Source organism: Alligator mississippiensis, chromosome 4 (assembly GCF_030867095.1).
Source record: "Alligator mississippiensis isolate rAllMis1 chromosome 4, rAllMis1, whole genome shotgun sequence".
In the NCBI taxonomy this organism is placed as follows: Eukaryota; Metazoa; Chordata; order Crocodylia; family Alligatoridae; genus Alligator; species Alligator mississippiensis.
In genome coordinates, this window is record NC_081827.1 from 163,024,699 (window position 1) to 163,043,386 (window position 18,688).

Here is an 18,688-nt window from a genome sequence, read left to right on the forward strand (position 1 = left end):
AGACATGCATGACTGCACACCAGTGTGTTGCAGCACACTGGTTGGGAAATGCTGCTTTGAGCACATCAGGTGTGATGCAGTCAGACTTCCATGCATGATTGTTTTGCTGCCACTGATCTGTCTTGGAGCAGTTCATAGATTCATAGATATTTGGGGTTGGAAGGGACCTCAGCAGATCATAGAATCTGACCCCCTTCCCCAGGCAGGAAAGAGTGTTGGTCAGATGACCCCAGCCACATGCTTGTCCAGTCACCTCTTAAAGACCTCCAAGGTAGGGGAAAGCTCTACCTCCCTTGGGAGCCCATTCCAGATCCTGGCAACCCTTACCATAAAGAAGTTCTTTCTGATGTCTAACCTGAATCTGCTCTCTGTCAGGTTTTTGTGGCCATGGTTTCTAGCTATTCCAAGGGGTGGCCTGGTAAACAGAGTATCTCCCATTCCTTGCTGTCCTGTCCCATCCTGTCCTGTTGTCATCGTGTTTTTTCCCCCCCCCCATGAATTTGTAGATGGCCACAAGATCACCTCTCAGCCTTTTGCGGAGGCTGAAGAGATTCAGGTCCCTCAATCTCTCCTTTGGTAGAGCCTTACCTGCAGGCCCCTAACCATACGAGTGGTCCTCCTCTGGACCCTCAAGATTATTCACATCCCTCTTGAAGTATGGTGCTCAAAACTGGATGGAGTACTCCAGCTGCAGCCTCACCAATGCCACACAGAGGGGAAGCATCACCTCCCTGGACCTGTTTGTGATGCACCTGCTAATGCATGATAAAGTGCATTTAGCTTTACTGATCACTTCATCACATTGACGACTCCTGTTCATTTTGGAGTCAGCTATGACTCCAAAATCTCTTTCTGCTACAGTGCTGCAGTTTTTTAAAACCCTTTTTGCTTTGGAGGGTACCTACCACCAAAGCAAATTGCCAGTCTCCAAGAAGGCAGCATCAGGAAGCCCTACATTGCTACATCATTCATTGCTAACCCTACACCTGGGTTCTTTCTTTCAGACACCAGCACCAAGCAGAACTGCCTCTTTTTCTGAATCCAAGCCTGATGAGATCACTCCAGCCAAGAAAGCAAAGTCTGTGGCACCTCCTGGTAAGCCCAGTATTCTGGCCTATCACTGGTAGCAATGCTTACACACCCTGCCCCCTTCCGCTTCCAGCTCTTGAAAGGGTCAACACCACTCGCTCCCCTCCACTGCTCTCAGCTTGGCATGGGGGACATGGTCCCAGCTAAGCACCTTTGTGGAATCAGCTGTAACTCCAACCTTGAGCTCTGTAACCATTGTTACTTAGAGGGTTACTCATTTCTAAAAAGATGAGTCAGAGTTGTCTTTGCTTGGGCTGTTCTGTTTTTCTTTTCCCCAGGGGAAATAGCAGAAATTGAGAGTTGCAGCCCTCCCAGTTCCCTCACATATGTGAAGTCAATAGGGAAAATGTTCTCAGTATTGTCTCACTTGGTTGTCTGGTTTTGTTTGTTGGTGTTTGTAAGTAGTTGGATATTGTGCTGTTGGAAACCACATCACTGCCTAGAAAAGCATACCTTGCACCTGGGCCCATTTGGGTGTGTGTTTAAAATTCTGGGCAGGGTATTCGGCACCATGGCCTGCTGCCTTCAGTGAATTGTGATATCCCTTGAAGTTAGCACATTTAAGGTTTTTTAATCTAGTTAGCTGGGAAACTTCCCGGTCTTAACACGGCCACAAGCCCTCAAAGCTCATTCTGTTTCCTGCATTAGAATTAAGAGTGTGGAAGGTGTTTCAGGAGTAAGCAAGATGAACATTATGTACATGCAGCAGGACTTGGATCAGTTCCTAATGGGTAAGGTCACAAACAGCCATTACTGCCACCACAATTGTTACTAATAGCCAGTTCTGTGGGTAGTCTTAGAAAAAAGGTTGAAGGTTAAATAGACTGTGGAAGCTGTAATTTAGCTTACAGTTTGGAAGACTAAGCGTCTTATGCTTGAAATATATCTGCACTGGGATGAGCACAAATTCCTACGCAGTGATTGTTTGGTGTCCAGACATCTGGAAAGCAGATGTTTTGACTTCACTCTGTAAGTTCAAAAACCACTTCAGGCTGGCTGCTGCTGCACAAATGTGTTCGGAATGTGTGGTATCTCTAAGCTGTAGTGCTGCACATGATTTTATTTATTTTTAATTATTATTTGATCAGGAGTTGCTGGAGCTGCTTGAGGCCATTAGTATATTGTCATAACACTGGAGTGACCTAGCCATTTTTTTTAATTAAACAGGTTTTTTTCCCCTTTCTGTTTCTAAAATGCCCAATCTGGAGTTCCGTCCTGCTTTGTCAGTCTGTGCTATTATGCAGGGAAAGAGTCTAAACAAATCACTCAAAGCCACTGAGTTATCAGCAGGGATCCTGGTTTTCCCTGATCTTTTTTTAAAAAAAAAAATTGCAAACTCTCTCTAATAAACCCCCAAATCAGTTGTTGTTTAAAATTAAAGCCCCTCCCCCAAGGGGGACGGGGGGGCCCAGTTACCAGGGCTATGGGGCCAGGGACCCAGGTCCACAGCCCACTGCCCCCATTAGAAGGTGGCTGCTGCAGCAGAGCAGAGCTGGGCTCCCCCTGCTGCCTGCTCCTGGCTTAGGCAGGGGGGTTGACTCCCCATTTATGGTGCGCACTCCCAGAGAGGCAGGGGGGACCTATGCCCCCCAGATCTGCATGGGGCAGAGGTGGGGGCCTGCACAAGCTGTGGGTGCAGGCTCCCACCCTGCTGCCCTCTCTGGGGGCCTCCAGAACCCATTGGGCACAACCCAGCATGGTAGGGAAGATTGGAGCCACACAGAGAAGCTGCTTGCTGCTTTGAGCTCTGCGCTACACTGGCAATGTGCCCCCTTTGCACATGGCTGCAGTGAGGGCGGCAGCATGGGGTTATGCCCCTCAAAGCTGCTGCACATGCAGAGGGGACACCTCACCAGGGCAGCACAGAGCTTGCAGTGGCAAGCGGCTATCCTGCACAACCGCAGTGTGCCAGGCTGTGGACGCCCCAGGGGAGGGCAGCAGGGCACAGGAGCTTGAGCCTGCGGTGGGCAGCCCATCCCCACCCCACGCACAGATCTGGGGGGCGTGAGTTGTCCCTCCCCCAAGCTGCCCATGGCCCTGTCCCACTCCCTGCTGGGGCTTTGCAGCCATGCTTTGCAGCCTGGGCCCCAAACCCCACGCGCTACCTGGCTGGGCAGGAGTCCCAGCTCCCTCCCTCCCTCCCTCCTTACAGGGGCCTCAATTCCATCCCTCACCCCCGAACTTACCTGCAAGAGCTGCTTTCCAGGCTGTCTGGGGCCATGTGCGTGGCACCCTTTGCCTGACCGCCTTCCTCCCACTCCCTCCCAGCCCCCTGCAGGCTGGAACTGTGCCCACCTGCAGAGGGCTCACTGCAAAATAGCAGAGAAACCTGTGCATTTTGCAGAAGTGAGCAATCTGCATTTCCCTCCAGTAAGGAGGGAAATCTGCATTTTACTCCATTTTTCCATGGGAAATGGAAAACCTGGACCCCTGGTTATCAGGGTTGCAGCAGGCAAAGTTTTTTGTATTCCACTAGCTGTGCTATATCGTTGCATCAGTGATTCTCTCTTTAACAGATTCAGCCCCAACTTCAAGACGTGTTCAAGGTAGGATGCCTGTGACTAGCTGAATGTGTCTGGCCTTGCTGGCAGCTGACCTTTTATTTTTTTTCATGCTGTTTTGTCTCTCTCCAAAAGTTTGCAGTGTTGTCTGGTTCTTCCACCTTCCCTCATCACTGAGGCCTGTAGAGTGTGACACCATTCTTACTTTTCAGCTGTTTTTGAAATGCAGATCTGAAGCTTATTTGTGCAAAGGAGGAACAGTTTTAACAATGGGAGGATTAAGGGAGAAAAATCAATCTAAAAGGAGAGGGATCATTGCAGGGAGGCGACTTAAATAAGCAACCCCCCATTTAATTCTGACCTGGGTATACTATGGATGACCTGACACTCTCTTTTTAAAACATATGTACCCACACACCTAAGAGGTTGGTGTTTATTTTGATCAGAATCAGGTAATTGGATGTTTTTAAGAAACACATTTTATTTGTGTGTTTTAAATAAAATCATCATTACACAGGTACCATCTGTCTGAGGCATTAACAGCACACAGGGAAGCTTCTGATGAATTGGCTACAGTTGGTGGCTGCTTTACCCATTCAGTCAAACATTTAAGCTTGCATTGCTTTCCCATGGCAGCTGATGGGATTTTAGCCTTTTTCTGCAGCCCTTTGCTGGATAAGGCTGGAGAACTGAGTAAGTGAAGTTTCAGTCACTTGCAGGTGTCTGAAAATATAGGAGCAGGGCAGTTAGCTCAGAGCAGTGATGGTAAGACTCCTGGATTCTAATTCCAGCTCTGCTGCTAACTGTCCCTTGTAGCAAACCATCTCTGTCTCTTGGTCTGTCTTGTTTAAAATGGATATAGTGACACATTGTCTAATTGCCAGGAAGATAAAAATGCTGTGGCTTTTTATATGATATTCTCAGTCTAGAATCCTTCCAAGACATCAACTAAGCAGCAGTATGACCGAGTGAATCATCCATGTACTTGCAAGGATGGGAAAAGTCATAACATTTAAAGCAGGGAGCAAATAGTGGTGGTAACCAGCATGAAGCAAAAGTTAAGAGTGAAACCAGGTTTTCAGCTCCAGGCTGAGTTACCACCAGAAGTTGGTGAAGGAATCCTTAGCCTTTTAAATGAACAAATAGCCTGAGGTTAGAGAGAGGGGCCCAGAATATTTCCTCCTAAAAATCTGTGACTGCAGTGTAAGCAGATAAGCCATCCTCTTCTGTGAGCTTGTTCCCAGAAGCCAAGTTCTGTGCCACCTGGAAATGTTGGAGACAGCCAGTCACATGTTGGATTCATATACTCAAAAAGAACTGAAAGCCTAGCCTGAGTAATGTTAAGCTGCTTTCCTCCTCATTTCCTGCTTTTTCTCCCCACTCCGTATGCCCTTATGTGGGAAACTCCATCCACATAGAAATCTGGCTTCCTGTGGACCTCTTGGAGTACAAGCTACATGCAAAATACATGCTTCAGCATTGGTCTCTCTCTTTTTCTCTCTTCAGCTCCACAGAATACATCTACTGGCCAATCCAGTTGGGAAGTGGGGGGAGGAGGAGCATGGCTAGTACATTTTGGGGATGAGAAGAGGCAGCTGTTTTCCACTTCTCCTTCCTTGCTCTGCCACTGATGGAATCCTTACCTGTTTTGTGAATCTGAAGGGCAGTACCTACAGTGAGACCTCTCAGGCTGCTTGCCCTCACTTGAGTGGCATGTCTGCTAGTTCCAGCGGGTTTGGAGGGGGAATTTGCCCAGTTAAAAGCCTTCTTGGCAGACGTGTGGGATACATAGATAGCACTGCAACTCTGGTTATGCACAACTTGATATTTGGGTCAGTTGTTTTGTCTTTTCTCTCCCCCGTGCCTCTGGACAGGTAAAGCCACGACCCTGTTCAGCCGTCACACCAAAGCGATTGTTTGGGGCATGCAGACACGGGCCGTCCAGGGCATGCTGGACTTTGACTATATTTGTTCCAGGGATGAACCTTCGGTTGCTGCCATGGTTTATCCATTCACGTAAGTGAGCTGCCTTCTTGTTTCCCTTAAATCTTCCTGCTGGCTTCCTCCTCTTTAAGAATCTCTGTTATTCCTCAGGTCCCAGCACAGCTCCACCTCATCCTATGTCTCCTATATCTCTCTTCTCACTCCTGACTCCCTCACCCTTTTGACTGACAAGTCCTGTCCTGTCTGAGTCCTGTCCCTTCTTTGTCAGAGACCTCCCTCCCTCAAATTGCCATGTGTTTACTGACCAGGGTACTGGCCAGACTACATTGAAACAGGTGGTCAGTATATTTGTACTCCTGTCCATCAGCCCAACAGTGAGTATGGGGTCAAATGAGGTCTTTCTTCATTTGACCCCAGCATAGTTGGTTTCAGCCAGGCTAGTATTTGCCTGCTGTTTGTCCAGAACTCCTTGATTTTGTGTCTATGGCCTGAGGGATTTCCTATGTGGTCATCATTCGCATACTGGCCAGGTCCAGTTCAGCTTAGTTTAGGAGCCTGGGTGTCTTCAGTCTGGCATGGCCATAAGTTGGAATGGTAGGCATTCCCAGATAAAATAAGTGGTTTCTGTGTCCTGCCTCAGAGTAGATCTGTTTGACCTCTGTAGACCCTGGGGAAGGGATTGTCCCTTCCTTTGGCTTGGTAACATGTCCATTCTTAGTGCCTTTGTAATTGTATTTTGAAATCCCAGGAGCTTAGTGTTTGACTTGATTCTCCAGGATTTTACTCTAGTTTTCTGGGACCTGTCAGCCAGTGCTGGTTGCCCCATCCAAAGTACGAGTCGGGGCCTTCTTACTTCTATCTCTTCTATAGTTTAAGATCCCTATAGTAGAGACTCCTCTGTGTAAAACTGCTGTACAAATTCAGCCAAAGTCACAGTCCTTATTTGCTTACTTCTGGGCCATGTGCTACTTAGTAGTAATTTTGCAAAGCTTGCTGCTGCTTTTTATTCCTCATCCACATGCTGCCCTAGTTGCTTTATGCCTCCCTTGCTCCCTGCAGGATGTGGTTGTGCTAGAGCTTGGTACCAATGCACTGTCTGAGTTGAGTCATTCTACCTTGGAAGAAGTTATTCTTCTTTGAAAAGGAGCAATAGAGAGGTGAAGAATGGGATAGTGGTGAGAATGAGAGAGTGGCTGTCTGGGATTCTGTTTTCCAGAGAAAGCAGAAAGCTCCTGTAGCTAGGTTTTTATATAAAGCCAAGACACTGAATCAGGAAACCTCTCTCTCTCTCTCTCTCTCTCTCTCTCTTTCTCTCTGTCTCTCCTGCAGTGAATCTCCCCCTTTGAATCCTCCTTACCTTGCCTGCCAATCAAGCACCTCACACTGTTAGTATCTAATGATGATTACAACTTTAGAATCCCTCTTGAGCAAGAGGCATTTTGCAGAGCACTTTACCAGCACAAAATGCAGGCACAGATTTCCTACTGCTGAGATGCAGCCACATGAAACTTTGCCAGTTTCTCCTTACACAGCTACCATATGGCACAAAAGTTTTAAAGTTAGAAAGAGAGAGGAGTCCTGTACTAATAGAAGTCACATGGGGAAAGTAGGCTGGGGAAAGAGGAACTGCCAGGGTCAAGGTCATGTGGGTCCATTAATGACCAATAGCAGTCAGTGGCCCTCTGTTAAGCAATCTTACTCCAGCTGGGAGGTTGTGGAGAATAAGGCCTGGGTGTTGAGCTTTTTCAGGGGTATGTTTTGTTGATGTATCCGGATAGTGAAATCCTCCTCTAGAGGGACGAAAAATCAGCCGATTGGCACTCTGCCATCCAGTTTGTTAGGCCTAAAGGATGACTATATCTTCTCTCAGTTTCCCTTTCCTTCTGCCCTTTATTTATTAAATAATTGCTAATATCCCTGTGTCTCAGTTATTGTTTCTTTACCTTGTTCTTTTTTTTTTTTCATTGTCTAGTAGAGTTGAGGCTCTGCTAACCTTACTGTAGGATTTCTACACCTTAACTCTCTGCCTTCTTTTACCTTCTACATCTGCCTTAACCCCACTCCCTCCACATACCACTCTGTATTTATGCACTGAAGACCCTCTTGTTAGTTATGGTTACTTTTACTCCCACCTTGAGATGAGAGTCCAGGCTGATGGTGTTTGAGAAATGTGCTTTGTTGTTTCTCTGTCTGCAGCACTAGCTCCTTTTCAGCAGCATAAATGATCAGATCTGTCTTGCTTTGGTTTTTTTGTTTCTTTTAGTGGAGATCATAAGCAGAAATTCTACTGGGGCCACAAGGAAATTCTGATCCCTGTCTACAAGAACATGTCAGATGCCATGAAGAAGCACCCAGAGGTGGACGTCCTGATCAACTTTGCCTCTCTGCGATCTGCTTATGACAGCACTGTCGAGACCATGAACTATCCCCAGGTAAGTGAGTAATCGGCAAAGGTCAAAGACACTCGAGCAACCCAGGCTAGTAATATCAGGGAAATAGGACTATGTATTATTGTGACTTTAAAATACTATTTAAGTGCTTTACCTCTTGAATGGAAACTGGGTATGCACTTCCCCAGAGTTAGGAACTTACCTTAACTCAGCTTTTTTAACAATAAATGTAGGAACAAGGTGAGCTAAGCTTTTCACACTTCACTAAGACTCTTTACCTAGCTTCTCAGATGCTTGATCTTGCACCCTGTATGTGTTGTGGTAGGGAAGGTTCTTCTCAAGTAATTGTCCATGCCTACTGTGGTCCTGGAATTCACCAGGATGTTACTGAGGGAGTTTTGTGTCTTGTGCTGTAGATCCGCACCATCGCCATCATCGCGGAGGGCATTCCAGAAGCGCTGACACGCAAGCTAATCAAAACTGCTGATAAGAAAGGGGTCACAATCATCGGGCCTGCAACTGTAAGAAATTGGTTAAATCTCATCCTCCATACATCCCTTAATGTTAAGCTTTTATTTTTCTCAAAGAAAAATGTGTTAATTCATTTAAAAAATCTTATTTATTATAACATAAAAGGCAGAGTAATTCTCAGTTTGAAGGTCACTCTGTGGCATGCAAGGCTGCCGCTGCCTTCTGGTGTTCCAATAAATATTGGCAGATACCACTTGCATTATGGAAATATCTCTAGGCTGCTCAGCCTCCAGGCATCTCTCTCTCTCTCTCTCTCTCTCTCTCCTTCCTGTAGGTTGGTGGGATCAAACCTGGCTGCTTTAAAATAGGTAACACAGGAGGGATGCTGGATAATATCCTGGCATCAAAACTCTACCGCCCAGGCAGCGTGGCCTATGTCTCCCGCTCTGGAGGAATGTCAAATGAGCTCAACAACATCATCTCCCGAACCACAGATGGAGTGTATGAGGGGGTGGCCATTGGTGGGGACAGGTAAAAATCTGTTCCTTCCTCAGACACATCTTTGTTTCTTGCTTTTTGCCTGTCTTAAAAGCAACTTCAGTCATGAATCATTAGGGCTAGTTTTATTTTTTTCAGCGAGTCTTAACTTCCTCTTTTCAGAAACACGTTGCATGAAAATTAAAAAGTTGAATGTCCTGTCTCTGTCCTTCCATTCTATCTAGGTATCCTGGCTCAACTTTCATGGACCATGTCTTACGCTATCAGGACACTCCAGGAGTGAAAATGATTGTGGTGCTTGGGGAAGTGAGTTTAAATTCTATGCGCTCCTTTCTGAAGCGGACTGACCTTCTCTGGAAACTTGTCCTGATAAGAGACATTCTAGAGAAGCTGCTAGATCAGCCACATATAACTTGCAGATTTGTAGCAGGCAGATTCCTGCTCCTGAAAGGCTGAATCATTTTCTGGTTTGTTTCAGGGTTTTTTTTAAGTCCTGTATTGCACACATCTGTAATGCCCTGTAAAAACAGGCTTACTTGACTGTTCCCTGTTTTTTTTGTTGTTTTGTTTTGTTTGTTTGTTTTAAAGAAAGGCATTTCTGTGGATTAAGGGAATGTTGACTGCATTTCAGATTTGAAGCCTGTCTGAGAGTTGGCAAAAAATGGGATCATGTTGGAGATACTGCCATAGTTTAAAATTGACTTCTATGGAGATATGTAAATGTGAACTCAAGTAAGCCGTTTTTGGTCTCTGCAGATTGGAGGCACAGAAGAGTACAAGATCAGCAGGGGTATTAAAGAAGGCCGCATCACCAAGCCTGTTGTCTGCTGGTGTATTGGTACCTGTGCTACCATGTTCTCTTCAGAGGTAAGCATATAGGCTGATGTTCCATAGTAGCTAGGGTCAGGAGGGACCTGAACAGATCATCTAGCCTGACCCCCTGCCACAGGCAGGAATGAATGCTGGGTTCACAAGACCCCAAACAGGTGATCATCCAACCTCCTCTTGAATTTGCCCAAGGTAGGGGCGAGGACCACTTCCCTGGGAAATTGGTTCCAGATTTTAGCCACCCTAACTGTAAAATATTGCCTTCTGATCTCTAACCTAAACCTATTCTCCATCAGCTTATTACCATTGTTCCTTGTCACCCCAGGTGGTGCTGGGGAGAAAAGGGCTCTGCCTATTTGCTGTTGATCTCCCCTGATGAGCTTGTAGGCAGCCACCAGGTCCCCCCTCAGCCTCCTTGCTGAGGCTGAACAAGTTCAGGTCCCTCAGTCTCTCCTCATAGGGCCTGTCCTGCTGCCCTCTCACCAAGCAGGTGGCCCTCCTCTGAACCCTCTCCAGGCTGGCCACATCCCTTTTGAAGTGCAGCGCCCGGTACTAGACGCAGTACTCCAACTGCGGCCTGACCAAAGTCACATTGAGGGGGAGTATCGCCTCTCTGGACCGGTTTGAGATGCATCTTTGGATGCATGACAAGGTATGGCTGGCCTTGCTGGCTGCGGTCTGGCATTGGCAGCTCCATGTTCATCTTGGAGTCAATAATGACTCCAAGATCCCTTTCCGCCTCTGCTTTCAAGAAGGGAACTCCCCAGCCTGTACGTGTGCTGTGGATTCCTTCTCCCATATGTATAGAAAACATGTATATCTCTGGAGAGAGTAACAAGTGACTTCTGCGCATAAACTTTTCCAAACATCTCGTATCGGTAGGCATTGACATGTAAGTTAATAAATCCTGCTTTATAATGGTTTCCTACAGTTACGTAGTATATTTCACCCAGAAAGATCCTTAAAAGATTCTGCAGTCATGGGGATAGTTGAACTTTGAGCAAAATACAGCGGCTCTTTCATGGCACATGCCATACATTGGTTCAGAAGAGGGAAGGGAGGAAGATGCAGCTTCCATGTGAGTCCAGTATGAGGGGAGATAAAGAAGGCAGAATCTAAGTAGCCAGAGAACGCATCCATGTTAGACTGTACTTTGCATCTCGGAATTTAACTGCAAGTGAAGTCATGGGTCTTGTGCCAATGCATGAGTTGATAAAGCAGGATGGGAAACTATGTATGCAGCTACTTGTCACCATTTTCATGTTCAGTTCTCTCATTTCTATTAGCCAATTATTTCATTGTTGGCAATCTGCTTTCTCCCTGGATTTACAGGTTCAGTTTGGCCACGCAGGGGCTTGTGCCAACCAAGCTTCTGAAACTGCTGTTGCAAAGAACAAAGCCCTGAAAGAAGCTGGAGTGTTTGTGCCTCAGAGTTTTGACGAGCTGGGAGATGTGATTCAGTAAGTGATGATGGAATCAGAGAAAAGTAAGGTTAGAAGGGCCCTTGGGTCATCTAGCCCAACCCCCTGCTCAAGGTAGGATCCTTCCTTTCTAAACCATCCTAGACAAGTGTTTGCCTAACCTGCTCTTAAACCAAAGGTAGAGATGCCACAATTTCACTAAGTGATCTCTTCTATGTTCTGCCATGTTGGTGCTCTGCCATGTTAGTTCCACTGCACCATTAAATGTCCCATTAACACTAAGGGTGTAAACAGATGTCTCTGTTCCTCCCAAGAGAGCCTTTTGTCCTGGGATCCTACTGTACAAATCCGTTGTCCCTCTCTTTTAAATACCTATGAAGTATGTAATATGTGCTCCCCCCCCCCCCCCCGGCCCAAGATAGTGCCATGTTTGTCTGTAAATCAGTCATGGCTTATGCGAGCCAATTGCCAGTCATTTTAGGGACAAGTCTATCAGGGGCAACAATGCAGCTTGGTAGGGCTATATGGTCTATGTAAATGGCCATGCCCCTTGTGTTAGTCTGGGTTAAAACCTGGGCCAGTTGGGACCACCTCAAATGAGACGATGTTTGTTTACAGCCCAAGGTAGTGGCAGGGGAAAATAAAGCCTCATAAGGACTGACTTTAAACTGACAGATGACATATGATAACCCTTCTTTATGAAACCACTTCTGTTCATAATGATGGTTGCAGTTTGGGACCAAAACAACATGGCTAGTATGTACTAGAGGATTAAAAATGAGCTGATGCATGAGCTGGTGTTTGTCTCCTGTTCCCTTTGTGCCTAGGTCTGTGTATGAAGACCTCGTTTCAAAAGGAGTGATTGAACCAGCTGAGGAAGTGCCTCCCCCAACTGTGCCTATGGACTACTCTTGGGCAAGGGTGAGTTGTAATGTGTTGTTCCACCCAGTTTACTTGATAACTGGCTCTGAGGTTTGCTGGGATGCTAGCTAGAGGAGATTTGAAGAAATGAAACTATCTGAGGAGAAGCAGTGCATGGTGCATTTCTTCCTCCACTTAATTCAGCTCCTGGATTCATTCAGCACTCCCTGTGGAAAGCAGAAGCAACCAACGCTTCTCTGACCCATCTGGCTGAAGTTATCTGCTAGGGCTCTCAACCCACTCCACATATGGTGCTAATATGATGCCCAGCTGGTCTACCAACACTTTTCCAGGAATGGTTTTCTCACCTGACAGTCTGATTTTTTTTATAAACACTTTCAAGCCTGGTAGCATGCATGTGACAACCTATACTCTCTTGGCATCTAATACTGTGTCCTATGCAATGAGCAGCCCAGTGTTAGACCAATGATATTTCATCTGATACAGCTGTGTTTCAGTGCTGAGCTAAAGTAGTTTTAATATGGGCAGCTTAATTCCTGGAGAACTGGGTATCGGGGAATGTAGCTTCTGTGCCAGGTGCCTGAATCTGAATTGTCCTTTTGTGGCCAGACATCTAAAATGTGAACACAGATCTGCCACTTCTGTCAGTAGCATTGTTTGCCAGGGTGGTTGCCTTGTGTCTCTAACTTAGCTCTCTTACAAAAAAGATTGGCCTGTTCTTGAATCCTTAACCTGGAGCCATCTGTGTTTTCAAGTTGTTGTTTGGCCTGTGACAAATCTGACTTGAATTTCCCCTAATAATAGTTAAAAATCTGGCCAAGTCACTGGAAGATGCAAACCCTGACATGGTGGAAAGGCATCTAAGAAAAATAGCTCGATAGCAGCTGAGGCAGAAAAGGTGCAGGCAAATACCCGTTGACCTGTCCTAGAATGAACAAAAGAAGAGCTTTATCTCTCTCCTTAATTCAGTTATCAATATTAGTGAAAGAACAGTCCTGATGCTGTCATTTGGGGAACAGTTTGATTTAAGGACAGAAGATGAATTGTTTCAGTCTTCTTGTCACACTTTTTTCAGGAACTAGGTCTGATCCGGAAGCCAGCATCTTTCATGACCAGCATTTGTGATGAGAGGGGCCAGGAGCTGATCTATGCTGGGATGCCCATCACTGAAGTCTTCAAGGAGGAGATGGGAATTGGTGGGGTCCTGGGCTTGCTCTGGTTTCAGAGAAGGTAAGGCAGCTCTTTGGATGCTGCTGACTTGTGCAACTTGATTTTTAACTTTGTGTTTTAATTGCCATTAAGCCCAGACAAAATCCTTCTCCTTATTAATGCCTTCCCAGTATCCTGCTGACACCATATTGGCATTTTGCATCCTTCTGTACAGTATTTGACTTTGGGGGGAGGTGGCCTTGAGGAGGGAGGGAATTCCACGTGGTGGAGCTTTGAAAAAATCCTTCCCAACTTGAATCCTGTTATCCAGCCTTTAAGTGGGTGGGTGGACAGATTCTTTTGCTGTGTGAAACAGGTGTATCCATGTTTGTTCTTAATCATTTCACCCCTTTTTCCCCCAGGTTACCAAAGTATGCCTGTCAATTTATAGAGATGTGTTTGATGGTAACAGCAGATCATGGACCTGCTGTATCGGGAGCCCACAACACCATTGTCTGTGCAAGAGCCGGGAAAGATCTGGTTTCTAGTCTTACCTCGGGTCTTCTCACCATTGTAAGTATTGAATATCTGAGAGCTTTAGTCTCCCTCTCTATAACTCGATCTAATATTTACAATCCCTAGTAACATCACCTGACAGTAGATCAACATGCAGCTTTGTCCCACTGCCATAGATCAGTTCATGCCCTGCTTCCTTTCTCATTGATGGAATCAGTAGCTTTATGCTAAATCCAGTTCTAAGGAGCAGTAGAGTTGGAAATGATCTGATCAAGTTAAGAGCTGCTGGAAAATGTGTGCATCCCTGATCCTCTTTAGCTTTTTGTTTAAATCCATCCCATGAGAGTATCAACTCAAAAGCTGGTGCCCCCTTTTGTGAAATGATTTGGGCAGGTCTGGATTTGTTTTGCAGTAGACAAGTGTTCATGTCACAAACCCCAATTAAATGAGCAACAATCTAGTCCCTTTTCACTGGAATTAATGGGAGACCAAGAAGGAAACAGGCCTCAGACTTTAATTGACTTTTGTCCCTAAAAGTGTCCTTCATTCCTCTCTACTTGTGTTATACCTGACCAATAACTGTCAACTGGTGCTTTATAAGCCCCTGTATAGTCTAATTTGCCCGTTTTGTTGCTGGGAGTATTACATGAGAGAGTCTCCTCGCATCTGCTTTAGCCTGTAGTGGTAGAAGTCATTACTGTAGTTCAGTTTGTTGTATGTTGGGGACAGGGAGACCGGTTTGGCGGTGCATTGGATGCAGCAGCTAAGATGTTCAGTAAAGCCTTTGACAGTGGCATCATCCCCATGGAGTTTGTGAACAAGATGAAGAAAGAAGGGAAACTGATCATGGGCATTGGCCACAGGGTCAAATCGGTAAGTTTACCTGTATTGTTTAGTTAAAGCAGGGCCCCCAGGCTGGATCTAGACTCTGAGAAGGCTTACAAGCTGGATCCAGACCCAGAGGTGGTGGCACTGGAGTTAATACAGCTGCTGCTCATCCCCTCTCCCCCTGTTCTCTGTTGACACAGATCCCTGACTGGGCTGTGTATCTGAGAATTCAGTGGTGGACCCTACCTCCACATTTCTGCCCCTCAAAGTCCTGTGGGCCAGGTGAAATGGCTCTGTAAGCTCTCTTTGGCACCCCTAAGTTAAAGCAAAGGGGTGGGCTTTTGCCTTTGGGAAAGGAATAGAAGAAAATATGAAAGTGATGGAAGGTTTGAGAAGCAGTTAATCTTCTGTTTCTTGAGTCTTATTGCTGACACTTTTGGGTGGTATTTGGAGAACTAGCTATTGCATCTGCAGCAGGGAGAACAATTCAGCACTGTTTAGTAAGACTTTTTGATGTTGTACAGTTGAGTATTTTGGGTTCACTATCCCTCTGCCTAACTAATGTTAGATAGGTGTAACAAATTAAATAAAATATGCAAATATTTTGAAAGCCCTTGGGAACAAAACATTAACTGGGCCTCAGTTGAGGGGCTGGTTTGAGGTGCTGGGCACAATTGGACATAACCTTTTATTTCACACAACTGCTAGATATACATGCAACCTGCTTTACATTTGCAGATAAATAACCCTGACATGAGGGTTCAGATTCTCAAGGACTTCGTGAAACAGCACTTCCCTGCTACCCCATTGCTGGACTACGCACTTGAAGTAGAGAAAATTACAACATCCAAGGTAAAACACCAGCCTGTGTTTTTAAGCTCAGTTACTTGATTTAAAAACTCTCAGAATTGTCAGGGAGGTTGAGGCTGTATTTTATTAGGGAAGGGGTGAGATATTCCAGCTTTAACTAAAAAACAAAACAAAAAAAACCAAACAAACCCAAAGCAGACATAGTAGGACCAGAGCCAGCTACACTGCTTATGCTTAGGGTGAAATGATCTTCAGATGCCACCAGTCATAGCCTACAAGAGTTCACCTAGCTTCTACTGCATGTCTGCAGTTTGCATTTGTAGCCTCCTAAAATTGCTGGTTCCTGGCAGTTCTCCAGCATGAACTGAGCAAAGCCTCATGCAAACAGCAGATCCCTTCAGTCAGACTGGTGTGGTTCCTAAGCTGCTGGGTGTCCTATATTGCTTGCAACCTCTCTGCACCACCCTTAGAGGTACAACTTGCAAGTTATCATTGTTGTTAACTTATATTTGGGGGTGGGGGGGTGGGCTGTTCTGCTTTTTCAGAAGCCAAATCTTATTCTGAATGTGGATGGCTTTATTGGAGTGGCCTTTGTTGATGTACTCAGGACCTGTGGAACCTTCACTCGGTAAACACCAAAATATCTTCTCTGGCTGTTGTACACGGAGGGAGGGTGTTGGTATGATCCTACTGAAGTGATAAAAGCTTTACAGTCAACTTCAGAGGGGCTGGAATTTCACAAAGATGTTGCAAAACAAGGCAGCATGCAGTATCCTGGGCCCTCGAAGGAAGGCTTCCAGGAAAACTGAGCAGTGATATTTTTTTTTTGACTGGGGCTGATTCAAAGATCTGTGAGATCCATCATATCAACTACCTTGTTAGTAAGGAACACTTGTGTTTTGTTGCAGAGAAGAAGCAGATGAATATATTGACATAGGAGCCCTCAATGGCATCTTTGTTCTTGGCAGGAGTATGGGGTTCATTGGTAAGTTTCCCATCCCTACCTAAAGCCCCCACTGCTGAGGTTCCTCACTAGCACCACCACCACCACCACAAAAAGACATTCAAGACATGCCTCTCACCTTATCCTTTTATTCACACCAGTGTTAACGGCTTGTGGTGAATCAGTCACATTTCCAGCACACAAGAACCAGCTGGGATCATGTCAATGCCGTTTCTTACAGTTAGTGAGCCACTGTTGAATGATTAGTAAGGATTTTGCCTATCCCTGTGGAGTTGGTTGCATATCTTTCAAGTACACCTCTGCCCCAACAGAGTGAAACTGACTGTTCTGGCTCTCCAGTACCATTTGTATAGCTGCCAGTGACCATGCAAGACAGATTCTCTCTGTGCTAATGCACATGACAGGATGTGTCCTTTTACTTCTGATTCTAGCTATTTTTTTTCCAATTGCAAGGCAGAGCCTGGAAAACACTAGTCCTGGAAGATGAAAAGAACTTGATGGTTTTTGCAAGGGCTTTTATTGGGGGGAGGGGTTGTATGTTTGCTTTATGGGTTTTTTGCTCCATTTAAGATTTCTCTGAACTTATGCCACCTTGGAACATCAATCATCATGCTAGCCAGCCTAATGCTACTGTCTGTGACCAAGTACTACACCTATATTTAATAAAATATAGTAATTTTTGTGTTAAGCAGCAGACACATGTGCTGTGCCTCTAGAAAAGAGTAGATAGATCTTGAGTTTCAGACTTAAGATGACAGTTGTATCAGGTCAGGAAGGAACAACGATTTTCAAGGGAGAGTCAGTCGGGGAGCAATGGACAGTGTTTATATAAGCTGTGTGTTTTTTAAAAGATCCTTTCATTTTAGGACACTACCTGGATCAGAAGAGGCTGAAGCAAGGCCTGTATCGTCATCCATGGGATGACATCTCCTACGTTCTACCAGAGCACATGACTATGTGATAGCCAGTAGCATGGCCTGAAACCATTGCCTAGAGAAGCTAGTTGCCTGCATAGAAGACAGCTGTCAATGGATTTCAGTGTAAAAGCCTTTAGTGTATAGAAATCACGAACTGTTGTGTTTTAAAAGCAGCTGTCTTACAAGCATAGAAACTTATAAGAACCAAATCTTGAGATACTCCATATGCTACCTGCTGTATTTAATACATGGAAGCAGCCGAACTGTCTCTCTCTTTTTCCCCCCCCCCCTTTTTTTTTATTATTCTATTCTTGTTTTATTTTAAGTGTTCTGCTGAGGTTTTAAGGGTTTCATTTTTTTGCTCATGGGCACAGCCTCACTTGACTTGAATATCAGAGATACTAGTCCTAAGAATAAGCTTGTTTCCATCCTGACAAAAGGAAGAACCAGAACCTAAAGAATATTGTCCCCATCAGCTGTGAGTTTGGGATTCCTTTTTAGGTTGTTTTTCAGTTTGTTTGCTATGTGTTCACCTCCACAGTCTGATCATATCCTTGATGGTGGGACTACTGCTGACTTTTATAGCCAATGCTCTTCAAACCCTGTTGTAGTAAATTAAAATGTAAAGTTGTAACATATCCTGTTGTTAAGACTGTGAAACTACCTGTATCCCCTTTTCTGTATTTATGCAACCAACTTGTCATTTACCACCAAATTACTGTTACAGAAAACATTGGCCCACCACTACATTGTTTGCATATGCAAAATGTATGTTCTTTGGGCAACTAATTATAGCCTTAATCACAACTTCAGCACCCTACTGTGTCTGTATTACTGGAATCTAACACAAATAAACAGTACAGTAATCATGTTTAGCTGGATTTTGTATTTTCTTAGTGCTGGCATCTTAGTTTCTGTGCAAACAAGCTTCTTTCTATAAGGAAATGGATTGCTTCATTTTAAAATAGCAGTTAACTTGCATGCCACAGATTTAAAATTTCTACTTTTTCCTTTGGGTCTCACTGGCAGAAATGCTGAGCCACTTCTATTGTTTTCAGATCTAATTTGACTTCTGAAGATCAAGCCCAATGTGCCTCTAAGTAGATGCACAAAAAAACTGGCTGCTTTTGAAATATGGAGTGCAAATACATAACAAAATGCCAGAAGTCACAATTAACTCGTATCACGTGTAGGTGTTCAGATACCATGGGAGTGGGAAAAGTACTTGGCTAGACCTGGCAGAAACCCTGTTGGTGTGATTAGCATCTGTCAAGTTTTATGTTAATCTCTTTTCACTTTTATGCATTTAGTCTAATAAAGAAATAGGTATAGCTATACCAGTAATATTTCAGCAAAATAGGGCATTCAAGTATTTTGCATTAATGGTCATATCATGTCTGAACTTCAGCTAATGTGAAGTTATTTTATGTAAACAAAAGACCAGCAAAACCAGGTAAACCTTGGTGGATTTTCCAAGCCA

At 44.9% G+C, this 18,688-nt stretch overlaps 1 protein-coding gene across 1 annotated transcript in view; it reads left to right on the forward strand.

The window, feature by feature from the left end:
- ACLY (ATP citrate lyase) overlaps positions 1-18,079 on the forward strand; it is a 58,909-nt gene extending 40,830 nt beyond the window's left edge. The window contains exons 13-29 of the mRNA XM_059726948.1: positions 1,005-1,095; positions 3,606-3,635; positions 5,465-5,606; positions 7,798-7,966; positions 8,341-8,445; positions 8,730-8,926; positions 9,118-9,199; positions 9,650-9,760; positions 11,054-11,181; positions 11,970-12,063; positions 13,100-13,254; positions 13,596-13,746; positions 14,419-14,562; positions 15,256-15,369; positions 15,873-15,955; positions 16,236-16,312; positions 17,158-18,079. Of these exons, the coding sequence (XP_059582931.1) occupies positions 1,005-1,095; positions 3,606-3,635; positions 5,465-5,606; positions 7,798-7,966; positions 8,341-8,445; positions 8,730-8,926; positions 9,118-9,199; positions 9,650-9,760; positions 11,054-11,181; positions 11,970-12,063; positions 13,100-13,254; positions 13,596-13,746; positions 14,419-14,562; positions 15,256-15,369; positions 15,873-15,955; positions 16,236-16,312; positions 17,158-17,252 (1,968 nt within the window). The 3' untranslated portion in view covers positions 17,253-18,079. The remainder of the gene's footprint in view (positions 1-1,004; positions 1,096-3,605; positions 3,636-5,464; positions 5,607-7,797; positions 7,967-8,340; positions 8,446-8,729; positions 8,927-9,117; positions 9,200-9,649; positions 9,761-11,053; positions 11,182-11,969; positions 12,064-13,099; positions 13,255-13,595; positions 13,747-14,418; positions 14,563-15,255; positions 15,370-15,872; positions 15,956-16,235; positions 16,313-17,157) is intronic.
- The last annotated feature ends 609 nt before the right edge of the window (positions 18,080-18,688 follow it).